Source organism: Euprymna scolopes, chromosome 1, assembly GCF_053919585.1.
Source record: "Euprymna scolopes isolate OS-2025 chromosome 1, ASM5391958v1, whole genome shotgun sequence".
NCBI classification, from domain to species: domain Eukaryota; kingdom Metazoa; phylum Mollusca; class Cephalopoda; order Sepiida; family Sepiolidae; genus Euprymna; species Euprymna scolopes.
Genome location: NC_136482.1, coordinates 198933029 through 198946907, shown reverse-complemented (window position 1 = coordinate 198946907; position 13879 = coordinate 198933029). Strand labels below are relative to the sequence as shown.

At 33.1% G+C, this 13879-nt stretch overlaps 1 protein-coding gene across 1 annotated transcript in view; it reads left to right on the top strand.

Annotated features, from left to right (window-relative positions):
- The window catches only part of LOC145279372 (BRCA1-associated protein-like), an 86677-nt gene that overhangs the window by 26527 nt on the left and 46271 nt on the right, over positions 1 to 13879 (top strand). The window contains exon 2 of the mRNA XM_080130719.1: positions 520 to 681. Coding sequence (XP_079986845.1) covers positions 520 to 681 — 162 coding nt within the window. The remainder of the gene's footprint in view (positions 1 to 519; positions 682 to 13879) is intronic.

Here is a 13879-nt window from a genome sequence, read left to right as displayed (position 1 = left end):
GCATTTTGGGGAGTGGCTATGAGGAATGATTTATGATCTTGAGTTGAGGACACAGATGCAGTTCGGAGAAAATGGGGAAATGAATCAATCAACTGATTGATGGACACAGCCTCCACAGTAGATGCCCTTAACTGAAAACTCTTCCCAACCATCTTTTAATTCTAGATCATCCATAAAATGTTTCTCATAGTCACTCCCCAAAATACCTGCAAATTAGCTCTAAATATATCTACATCCATTGTTCGAGCCTTTTGTTACAGTCCTAGTCACGCATGAACCAACAATCCCATGTCAGCTTCTTTTTGCCTTCCTTGGTGAACAACTTCCTATCTGTTGTCTTTCCACCAACCCTATTTCCTATGCCTTTGTTTTACCAACAAACTTATTTTCTCTTTTTCTTTTTCATTCATATCTTCTGATATTCAAATGTTAAATGCATGTAGAACAAATGTTTCTCTTTTGTATTTGAAAGAATTAAGAAAATGTTGCAATCAAAATCGTTTTTTGTCTTTATTTCAGCACCCAATTACAAAATGCCTGTCGGAAGTGAAGGAGGTAAAGGCCACATAAGTTTTGCTGCAGCTCTCTCTACAGGCACCAAACATGATAAGGATATTCTGGAGAAAACCAGGGGATGTCGGAATACTCAGGAAATCTCCATAGAAACATTTTATAATGAAGGTAATCACATTATCTTGTTGAAAAACACCCCAAAATGGAAAAAACTGAAAAAAAAACTTTATCTCTGTCAAAGCAGAGGTTATGGTTTCTGTCAAGTTTATAACTATTTTATACAGGCTAGTATCCACATCACTTGACCAATCATCTATAAATCTATAAATATAAAAGTGAAAATGTTTGTATGTGTGTTCGCTTTTTCTGTATGTCTACAAAAGGCTTCTTTCAGAGAAGCGGTCGCTCGCTTCACAACTTTTTAAAACTTTTTATATCACATATAAATCGTAATATCTCACAGTTAACAACGAAGCTCGCCTGTCTATTTAATTTGCTCGACTTTGGGAAGATAATTATTCAACATTTGTTGCTCGCCGCATGTGGCTTAGTCTTTTTCCTATAACATCTTGGGAAAATAAAAATCCCGCAGTCAAACTTGAGCTCATTAACTCATTAAAACGGGCACCTGCCAAATCCAAGTAATTAAATAAATTCAAATGTGTTTCCATTAGCATCTCGCGGTGAGGCAATCGTTAACGTCGCACGTTTTTTTTTGTTTTTCACACTTTAATTTACAACTTTGCCTCAAGGGTTCGGGTTCGATCCTCATACTTACTTTTTTTTTTTTTTTTAACCCCCACCCCCGGAGTTTCCACACACACCTACAAACACCTGGGCAACGCCGGGTACCCCTCGCTAGTATAATAGAAATCTCATTTGTCTGTTTAAATGTATGCATGTTTGTATGTCTGCCTAAAACTTTTGACAAAGGCAACGGATTTTCATGAGATTGGTATCGTTTTGAAGCTTTGGATGACAAATATTGAAAAATCAGCTAAAAACATTAATTCCTTCACCCTCAATTGGACACTTTTCTATGGGGAGGGGTCACTTTTTTCAACAATATTTTCGAAAGTCAGCCCCTCTTTTCGATTACCTAGTCTTAATTTAAACTTACGTTATTTCCAGTTTGGCGATGGGCGCAACAGCAAAGCTGTCAGGATTTTTTTTTTCACGTTCTTTGCCTCCTTTATGGTGAGGTTTGAGCCTGCCTAACTACTACCACATTTTTTTTTTTTGCTCAACACACACCTCCAAACACCCAGGCGACGCCGGGCACCCAGGCTAGTTTAAATATGAATCATAGTCTAACTTAAAGCTGGTTTAATTTTGGTATGTCAAGGTTCCAGTTACACGTCGCTACTTGGTCTATATCGTAACCAAGGATGTCCCACATGCCTTCAAAAAGTTTTGAGACTTTTATACAAGCATTTAAAATTGTTGTAGATTCTTGATAATTCAGTATATTATTGCTATGCATCTTATGAGATGACCAATTTTTATGATTTCTGGTTCAAATAAACAGCTACCACAAAAATTGGAATACACCCTACTAAAACCTGATTGCCAGAGCTGGTGAATTTTAAAAATGCAATCTGGATTTGAGGGCACTTTGGAAGAATAAGCTATAAAATTCTGCTTTAAATTTGGAAAAAATGCCACAGAAACGTATGGAATGCTTCAGACTGCTTTTGGACCATCTTTCATGAATCAAGCATCAGTTTTTGAGTGACGTACGAGACAATAAATGCACAGTTTGATGTCAGTGTGGGAACTGTACACAATTGTTCACGAGGAACTAAAGACGCGGAAGATTTGTACAAAGTTTGTTCCAAGGGTGCTCAGAAGATCAGAAATAAACATTATCATGATCAAGGTGGCCATCAAGACAGTTCCTCACTCTCCGTATAGTCTAGCCCTTGCTCCCTGTGACTTTTCCTTATTCCCACTCCTATACAGTTGAGATCCCTAGATGTAAGAAAGCCTTTTACTCTAATAGTTTCTTCCCTAGAACTGTAGGACTTTGGAATTCTCTTCCAGTTTCCTGCTTCCCCAACTGTACTGACATGCAGAAGTTCAAGTGTAACGTGAACAGACAACTTGCTGCTAAACTCCCTACATAGTACCCCTGCAACTTAGGTCCCTGATAGTAGCCCCCTACATCAAAGTGGCAACATGCCTTGTTTGGGGTTAAATGTAATAAAAAAAAAAAAAATTCCCTAAGCTCAAGGAAAATCTTAGAGGCTGTCATTATTAGACAATTGAGATGATAGAGGCTGTGAGAAGGATCATTGACGTATGAACACACAAGAGAACTTCTATGCGACCTTCCAGAAGTTGTTGGAACGGTATAACAAGTGCATTGCAGTCAAAGGAGATTACTTTGAAGAGGACTAGAATTTCATGTGTGTACTATCAATAAAAATGTCTGTACGAAAAAAAGTCTGGAAACTTATTGAAGGCACCTTGTAACTTTGACTTCAAAGTTTGGTCATGATAAAAAATTTGATGGAATTTTAACTTTGGGTTTTTCCAAATTTAACGATTATTAATGACGATAGACGCCATGATGTTCATCTGATAAATGGTGTTTTTTGCTTTCATAGTTTTGAGAATCATACAATATCAGATGTTGTCCGACGTAGCTATGCAGTCTTACAACTGACTTCATTTTATCAAATTTGTTTTTTAATCAGATAATTAATTGTAATGTGGTAATATAATTGCCTTTAAATTGATGTTGTGGTGATCTTTTGCAGGCGGTTCGGACAATGTTGCTAATTGAAGATAAAATATTAAGGACAGAAAATAGGCCATAGTTGAGCAATTTGTTTTTTGTTTTTTTTTTTTTGTTTTTTGTTTTTTTGTCCAAACAAGAGACTGGAAAGTAGGTTATCAAAAGAATTTGGTTATGGAAATGATGTAGGGGAGGGTATTTTTAATTTGAGTGATTGAATTAACCAGTAATATCTTATTTTTATATTGGGAAAGAACTAGATTTTTTTTTTCCTCACCCTTAGGGCAGTGATATTATGAACAGTTTCCGACCTTAGAACTTTAGTAGAAATAATAATTTACACATGACAAATAGTTACTGTTGTGAAATGAAGAAAAATCTAATCTGTTGTATAAAGGGCAGTTGTCTGTGTGTTTGTATGTTCAGTTAAAAGTCAAAAACTATAAAACAATGACCCACAAAGTTGAGATAAATATCTAAAATTTAGAAGAAAAAAAATTCGTTCTCTGGGGGTCAATGGGGCCAGGTTTAGTCAGAGTTGGGTTTTTAGTCATTATTTCATTTACTATGTAATGATTCGGAACACGGAAGACGAATGAAAACCAGTTAATAAGGCTTTAATCATCAAGAATCACATGTTGAAATAAAAGAATTAAAAATTGCTAATATGACATTCACCCCGAGTGGAAAGAGTTCAGGGGGAGGGGTTATGAAATGATATACAAAGTTTCAAGTTCAAGCATCTGTTTCTTAGATGATAGGGATGGACATGTTGTCTAGGTTTTTATCGAGCGTTGTATCAACCTGTTAGGTTTCACAAGGTTTTTCGGATACACCCGATTCAAAAGAGGCATCTGGTTATAGAGATGACAGTCATTAGGTGGGGTTTTACAAAATATGTACAACTAAAAATTATGTATGATCAATTGCCACTGCTGCTGATTAAAGCAGGCGATCGACTGTGTCCGTTAGCGTATAAGGTCTTGTAATAAACAATAAAACAAATTTATTCAGAAGTTTCGAGAGATTATTTTTGCCAAATGTTTTTTAGTCCATACTTAAAAAAAAAGATATTTACTAAAGAAAACTCCCGCTTTTTTAATATTCCTTCTTACACAAGCGATCTACTAAGTCCATCAGCTCAAAAATGTTATTTAAATAAACAATAAAACGGTTATTTTTGGCTTCTTAAAGACTGAGACTTTTTTTTTTTTCAATCCACTGTGCCACTTTATTTATTTTTTAATCTTTGTAAAATAAATTTGTAAATAAATAAATATACAAATTTATTTCTTTATTATTGAAATAAAAACAAAACAAATTTAATCAGTCACAACTTTCAGACAAGAGATTTTTTGTTTTTGCAAATTAAATTTTACAAGTGACCTTCTTTTTAATTTTGTAACACAATAACAACCTGATACGAGAAAATCTTTGTAAAAAGTGGACTCTGTTAAGTCTTCATAAAAAATAAACAAGTTTATTTTTTATTTATTTTTTATTAGGGGAATTTTTTATAATACAAATCAAAAAAAATATATTTGATTACTTTTTTTTATGTAGTAAATATTATTTTTATAACAAATGTTTTGTGTTTTCTTTCAAGTTTATAAAATTCAAGAGTTTATTTTTGTTAAAGATCTTTTGAGGTTTTGCCAAAATGAAACTCAATTTTGTATAATTCGTTAAATACTGCCAAACATCTATGATAATAAAAAGAATAGTTATTTACTGGCAGAGGACAGTCAGACACAAGGTCTATTTTAAATGTGGGAGAAAAATCCAGTTCTCTCAGAAGTGGCGTACTGGATTGAGAAAAAGTCTTTAAAAATTTCAATATATATAAATAGTTGTATTTTTATTTATTTTGGTATTTTTTTACATTAGGTCCATCTCCACAATTTTCTTTAAAATGATGACGAAGGTTTTCGACTATACTGAATAAGAAAATCGCATTTAAATTTTGCAGAAACACATAGTTTTCTAGATATAAAGACCTGTATTATGCACTGTAATTCACTGGCGGCCATGCTTGTATGTGCATTCAATAAACAAATCTACTTCTCTGCAATCGACACTGCCATCTAACGGAAACAAATCCACTTTCTTTGTTTTTTTTTTTCACAATCGAGAAATTAATGTGCATGCATGTAAAACAAAACAATTATGACTTTTTTCTTCGCTTCCTTGAGTAATTCAGTGTTAAGAATGGCTTTCGAAATAAATACCCTATTGTGGGAGTGGGGTGATATTTGCCCTAAATTTAACTGATATTTGTTGTTAGAATATCCTAAAAACCAATGTGAATGGTGAGTTGGTACGTGCTTACGAACATGGCGGTCAGTGAATTACAGTGCATAATACGAGTCTTTATATCTCGAAAACTACTTGACTCTGCAAAATTTAAGTTAAATTTTCGTATTCAGTATAGTCAAAAACCTATAAAAATTGTGAATTTAAATAAAATTGTGAAGGTGGACCTAATGTAAAAAAATACCTTTTGTTTATATTCTGGCTTAAGAGAGAATATTTTTAAAAAATTTAATCTTTTGCAAATGTCTTTAGGTTTGAAGCTTAAGATATTTGCCAAAATTAACCTCGACTGAAACTTGGATAAATTTTTTTATTGTTTTATTAAAATAAACAAAATTTATGTGCACTGATGAACTGAGTAAATCACCCGTGTCGAAGTTGCTGTGACTAATTAAACCCTTAACGACTGAGACAATTATTTTTTTTCTAATACAGTGTGCAAAATAATTGTTTCAGGCTTTAATTAGATGTCTATAAAATCGTGTTTAATTTTTAGTTGTGCACAATTAGTAAAACCAAGGCACGACTAATCTAAAAAATAAACTTTACAAAGATTTTTAACGAAAAAAAACAAAAGTGGTACACAGAATTGGAAAAATATTTAAAAAGGAAAAAAAACTTTTTTAAATACTTTTTATATGAATCTAAAAATATATTTATCAAAAATTAACCTCTCGATTGAAATTTGTGAGTAAATTCATTTTATTGTTTATTTTAATAATACCCCAACTTATTTTTACAATATTTTGCATGGACAAACCCAGTAGCTTGTCCGTGTAAAAGTTACTTTAATAGCAAATCAGCAACAGGAGCAAATAATCGTACATAATTTAGTTGTACAATTTTAGTAAACCCCCTTATTTATGATCAAAATCCGGCACAACTAAATTGTTCGATTCGACTCTTGCTGATTCAAGCAACTTGACACATTGTTTCTATATGACAAACAGCAGGAGCAGTCAGTCGTACATTGATCGGGAAAAATTTTGGTCATACATATTTAGTAAAACTGGTATTAAGTGCTATATTTTGCGGTTTGGGAGCAAGTTGACGCAGCGACACTGTTTCCTTCTTTCCAGTTGGAAGTGTAACATGGGCGGATTGAGGGTTGCATTCTAACAATTCAACTTTGTCGACCATACGTTATGTTTCATCACGACCTGAATTCAAAACCTAATTGGGAAGAGGGGTACCAGATGTTGATTTCCGATTGTACTGGAATATTTACTCGTGAGGTGTAGCGTTAGTGGCAGCACACAATAACGAACAAATGGAATGCAAGGTATTGCACAGAACTAATTCCAATGAGAACTCGTCTTTGTGACTTCAATGCCAGCGATATTGTTTTCCATAACGTGGCATTTAGTCTTCTACCTGGCCATTTCTCTGTGTGTTATAAGCGGTTCTATGCAAAGAATCTGTTAGTTCTGTTGAAAGGAATGATGGACCTCTGTCAGTTTTGACTATTACCACAGCAGGGGACCTTAAAGTCAACACTTCAGCATTCAAATGGTTGTCGCTTTGATAAGCTTAAAATTAGTGTGATGATAAAGTTGCAGTTTAAATTCTGCACGGACGGAACATTTCCCAATAGTTTGTCGAACATGCTTGATGGAGGTTACGCGATGTACAAAATGAGACATTCGTGTGATGCTGGATGACACAATAAAACGTGTAGGTCTCGTAAACTGGTTGAATTAGTTGAGGAGCAAACCGCTCAAGAAAGTGTCTGTGGCTGCACTATCTTCCCTGGATGACAACCTGCTCTTGTGATTTAGCTTCTGTTGATGGAGGTAAAATATCTCAAAGCACGGAAGTGTTCAGGGTCTGCTTTTACAACTTCAAATGACAATTCATACGCTAATACGGTAACTCTAAATTATCACATAATGCTCTTGTTCTCATTGAAACTTATGCCACACTTCCTGGCAACATCTAAGAAACAATTAAGTTTTCAAGTTCCATCATATTACGGCCACTTATAGCGATGTTATCAACATACGTGAAAGTGTTGGCAACCTTCTCGCGTTTTATTAGTGTCTATCGATCGTTAGAAACATGATACACTGTTTTGAAGCATGTGGAAATCTATATTTCCACACACTTCGAAAGCTGTGAATTTTCTCTCCTCTTGTATTGGTATTTGATGATACGCATTCTGCAAGTCTAGGGAGAGCAAGAGGGTTCAATAACACTGTCTTTTAGAAGGTCATAAATTTTGGATTGTCTAAACTACTGATGGACGGGTGAATATCCTCTGGATTTTGTAGCAATAGTCTTGCAACCAAGCGATAAATGTTTGAATAGTGGTGGAAACAAGAAGGGGTGTCATTACGGCGCATACAGAGAAGGGATCTTTGTGACCCCTAAAGGGTATTTCTACCTTTTGAGTGTATTTTGAGAAAGTAGTGACGAAGTAAGAGCAAAGAGAAGTAAGGACTGAAAGTTTGAAACGCGGGTAGGTAAACCCTTTATATGCTGATGTCGCATAGCAGTAACCTAATGTATGGCTTGATAAAGCTGTGGACGCCATTGATATCTTCGTACGAGAAGTTTGCGTCAGCCAGTTGTATTTATGGATGATTTTTCGATGATATATAGCTTTCTGAGCTACCAGAATTATTCCATTCACTGAAAGTTTAATTATGGCTTTCAACAGACAATCAGATGATGCAGCAGTTATAATGGATATAATTGATGGTTCACAAGCAGAAGTCACCTTTTTAGGGGAGCAATTTGATTGACAGACTAGTTGAAAAAATCCCCTCTTGTCGCAGCTTCTACAAACTGCATCACAGGCATGGCATTTAATTTGTGGATGTTGTGGATTACCACAGAAGAAACATTTTTCCCCCACTGCAGCTGAAACATTTTTGGAGGTATAAGAAACCTCGCAAGTCACTGATAGTTCAGCAGTGGCACCACATGGTGTGAAGTGGATATAAGATTCGGCGTGTTTCTGGGCCGTTTCTCAAGAATGAGCTGAGTTAGAAGCGTCTTTCGAATTGTGTCATTTCTAAAGAGTCGTTGAATTGTATGTGAGTGAATGAGGACCTCATAAACTTCGTGGTCACGATATTCTTTAGCCGTTACTGCTCCAAAGCGACAATCCGCAGTATCGGAATCTAGCTTCAGCAAAAAGTTCATCAATCATCTTACCAGACTCCTGCTAAAAGATGTCTAGAATAAACAATGCTAGACGGCTTTACGAAAAGAGACTGGAGTTTAGCGATAGATGATTCATAAGAGTTAAAATTTTCTATTTTGTGCACTGAATGAGAGATGTAATTGGTAAAAAAAAGTCTAGTTTGCTAGTTGGTGGACAGTCGATTGACTTCAGGAAATTGTTGAATGTACACAACCAATGTGTTCGATGCGGTATCAGATGCTAAAGAGTTGCCATCGAAATGTGCTTTAGAAATTGGTCCATTTTGGTTCCGATTCTACATGAACAAAGTGTACTGATTTGGATCGCGAAAGACGAACGATTATCGGTTACTAAAGCTTTATTCATATAGAATCTCAGGTTTGCTGAAATAGAGGATTGAAAGATTTTACACAAAGTAACGATGCTAATATGACATTTTAATTTATAAACAATGATATGACATTTTAATTTTATATGCTAATATGACATTTTAATTTTATATGCTAATATGACATTTTAATTTTATATGCTAATATGACATTTTAATTTTATATGCTAATATGACATTTTAATTTTATATGCTAATATGACATTTTAATTTTATATGCTAATATGACATTTTAATTTTATATGCTAATATGACATTTTAATTTTATATGCTAATATGACATTTTAATTTTATATGCTAATATGACATTTTAATTTTATATGCTAATATGACATTTTAATTTTATATGCTAATATGACATTTTAATTTATAAACAATGATATGACATTTTAATTTATAAACAATGATATGACATTTTAATTTTATATGCTAATATGACATTTTAATTTCATATGCTAATATGACATATTAATTTCATATGCTAATATGACATTTTAATTTTATATGCTAATATGACATTTTAATTTTATATGCTAATATGACATTTTAATTTTATATGCTAATATGACATTTTAATTTTATATGCTAATATGACATTTTAATTTATATACAATGATATGACATTTTAATTTATAAACAATGATATGACATTTTAATTTTATATGCTAATATGCCATTTTAATTTCATATGCTAATATGACATTTTAATTTTATATGCTAATATGACATTTTAATTTTATATGCTAATATGACATTTTAATTTTATATGCTAATATGACATTTTAATTTTATATGCTAATATGACATTTTAATTTTATATGCTAATATGACATTTTAATTTTATATGCTAATATGACATTTTAATTTTATATGCTAATATGACATTTTAATTTATAAACAATGATATGACATTTTAATTTTATATGCTAATATGACATTTTAATTTTATATGCTAATATGACATTTTAATTTCATATGCTAATATGACATTTTAATTTTATATGCTAATATGACATTTTAATTTTATATGCTAATATGACATTTTAATTTTATATGCTAATATGACATTTTAATTTTATATGCTAATATGACATTTTAATTTTATATGCTAATATGACATTTTAATTTTATATGCTAATATGACATTTTAATTTTATATGCTAATATGACATTTTAATTTTATATGCTAATATGACATTTTAATTTTATATGCTAATATGACATTTTGATTTATAAACAATGATATGACATTTTAATTTATAAACAATGATATGACATTTTAATTTTATATGCTAATATGACATTTTAATTTCATATGCTAATATGACATTTTAATTTCATATGCTAATATGACATTTTAATTTTATATGCTAATATGACATTTTAATTTTATATGCTAATATGACATTTTAATTTTATATGCTAATATGACATTTTAATTTATATACAATGATATGACATTTTAATTTATAAACAATGATATGACATTTTAATTTTATATGCTAATATGCCATTTTAATTTCATATGCTAATATGACATTTTAATTTTATATGCTAATATGACATTTTAATTTTATATGCTAATATGACATTTTAATTTTATATGCTAATATGACATTTTAATTTATAAACAATGATATGACATTTTAATTTTATATGCTAATATGACATTTTAATTTTATATGCTAATATGACATTTTAATTTTATATGCTAATATGACATTTTAATTTTATATGCTAATATGACATTTTAATTTTATATGCTAATATGACATTTTAATTTATAAACAATGATATGACATTTTAATTTTATATGCTAATATGACATTTTAATTTTATATGCTAATATGACATTTTAATTTTATATGCTAATATGACATTTTAATTTATAAACAATATGACATTTTAATTTTATATGCTAATATGACATTTTAATTTATAAACAATATGACATTTTAATTTTATATGCTAATATGACATTTTAATTTATAAACAATGATATGACATTTTAATTTTATATGCTAATTTATATGCTAATATGACATATTAATTTATAAACAAACTACTGCTCAATCCTTGAATGTATTCTATAAAGGAGAGTTGTGTGTATGCATGTCCAGTTAGAGAGGAATGGGCTAGGTGGAGGAGGAAGAGAGGGTTAGGGAACGGGGGTGGAGGAAAGAAAAAATAGACCTATGCTTTGAGAGAAGTAGAAAAAGTCAAATGACTGACAGGAGCAAAGTGGGGAAGAGCTTAAATGAATTTTAAAGGTTCAATTAGTCAATTAAAGCAGTAAATTTTGTTTGGGTACCTCCAAATGGGGAGTGCCATATTATTTTTAAAGTATGACTATCCACTGACATGTGTTTCATCATCTACAACTCCTCAGATTGCTAGCTAGATTTAGCCACTCTGATGAGTCGTAAATAACAAAACATGTGTCAGTGGATAATTATATTTTAAAAATAATACATATGCCGCTCCCCATATACCACCTTTTTTGGCAATTTTATAATTTCCAAATCTCGGTGACTATTGATCAGAATTTAACAAATGAAGACTCGTTGGAAAGGTAATGATCTGAATTGTGTAGTGGGCTATATAACAATTTGCCCTTAAGGTTGTACATTAAGCGGATCATCCAGAACTTATTTTTGGCACATTTTTACAGCCATAAAATGTTTCAATCATAGTCGTTTGTTTTCCTAGTATATGAATTACAAAATATCTGATATTTCTCAAAAACCTCTGACTTTGATGGAGGGGATACTAAAAACTTGCTGCTATGGTTTCAAATGATCTGAAATAGCAGCAAGGGGAGACTTGATTCCAAATATTTCTCATATGTTATATCTCTCCTCTTTTTATGAATATCTCCAGTATCAAATACTCCTTATACATTGTGAAATTTACTTTATGTATGAAAATCAAAGAGGAAAGCTATAACATGTGAGAAATATTTGGAATCAAGTCTCCCGCTTGTTGGTATTTCAGATCATTTGAAAACATAGCAAGTTTTAGTCTTCTCTCCATCAAGGCCAAAGGTTTGGGGAAAATTTTTTTTTAATTTTCTTCCTTTGAAGATTTTAACATTGGGTATGAGGCAGCTAAATCAGCTGCCAACATTGCCCTGCTTTTTATCGAAACCAACCAAGAGCTCTTTTTAGTATCCTTGCTGTTCACTTAAGTGTAATTGTGTGGATCTCTTTTGCACTTGGTTCACCAGGAATATTAGTTTGGTAGGACTTCAGGTTATTGTGTGTGTGGAAATATTTTTCAATTATATTTTACCTTTTATTAATACCAATCCTTTAATTTATGAAGCTTGATGTAATTACAGAGCATATAACAAATAAATTTTTTTTTTTTTTTTTTTTTTTTACATTTTCACCCCAAACAAGGCACATTGCCACTTTGGTGTAGGGGGCTACTATCAGGGGAAACATCTACTGGGGCACTATGTAGGGATTAGGGCAGCGAGATGTTGGTTCACGTTGCACTTGAACTTATGCATGTCAGTACAGTTGGGGAAGCAGTGACCTGGAATGGAATTCCAAAGTCTAGCAGTTCTGGGGAAGAAACTACTGGAGTAGAACGATCTTTTACATCTAGGGATCTCTACAGTGTGGGGGTGGGATTTTGCAGCTTGTCGGGTCTGTCGAGGGTGTTCACGTCGTGGGGGCACAAGTGCTTGCAGTTCTTCAGAGCATTCACCATTATAATACTTGTAGAACAGGCAGAGGGATGCAACGTTTCGACGATGGGACAGAGGCTGAAGTTTTGATGCCAGTTTAGGGCCTATCAGATTTGCGACTCTCTTTTGAACCCTGTCAAGGAGAGAGAGACTAGTAGCCGATGCACCGGCCCAAATATGACAGCAATACTCCATACATGGGCGAATAGTGGCCTTATAGAGGTACAGGATACTTTCGGGTGTTAGAAGTTTTCTAGCACGGTAGAGAGAGCCCACCTTCCTCGCAGCGGCCCTGGCAATGCCCTCGATGTAATTGTTCCAGCTCATGTTTCCTGTGAACGTTAGGCCAAGGAGCTTGAAAGACGTACTCTCAGCTAAAGAGTTGTTGGCCATTGCTATAGGTGGTAGAGAAGGTTTCCTGTAATTATTGAATGAAACCAGTTTTGTCTTGGTGGCATTGAACGTTACCATCCATTTTTGTCCCCATTCCACTACTGATTTGAGGTCATCCTCTAGTGTTTCTGCCATTACTTTAGATATATGTTCATTTGTTTTCCTGTCGTGCCTGCTATAGAGTGTGGTATCATCAGCATATATACCCATCTCAGAGGCAATTTTATCGGGGAGGTCATTTATGAATATCAGGAACAGCAGAGGACCAAGGATAGATCCCTGGGGCACTCCGGCATTTATATTATATTGTTTAGACGTACGACCGTCGAGGACAACCTGGATTTTTCTCTTATCTAAGAAGGATTTAATTATGTTAAGTATTCTACCAGTGATACCGTAAGATCTAATCTTCCTGAGGAGACCCTCATGCCATACCCTGTCAAAAGCCTTAGATATATCTAGAGCTACCGCTCTGCCCTCTCCCGCTTTGTCCAGTGAATGGTATATGCGTTCAGAGATTACAGTGAGGATGTCTGCCGTGGAACGGGCTTGTCTAAATCCATATTGATGGTCGGTCAGAAGTTTAGCATCTGTAAGGTGCTGGACTAGAGCATGGTTAATTAAGGTCTCAAATATTTTGGCAAAAAGTGGGAGGAGGCTAATAGGGCGATAATTTAATGGGTCAGACAA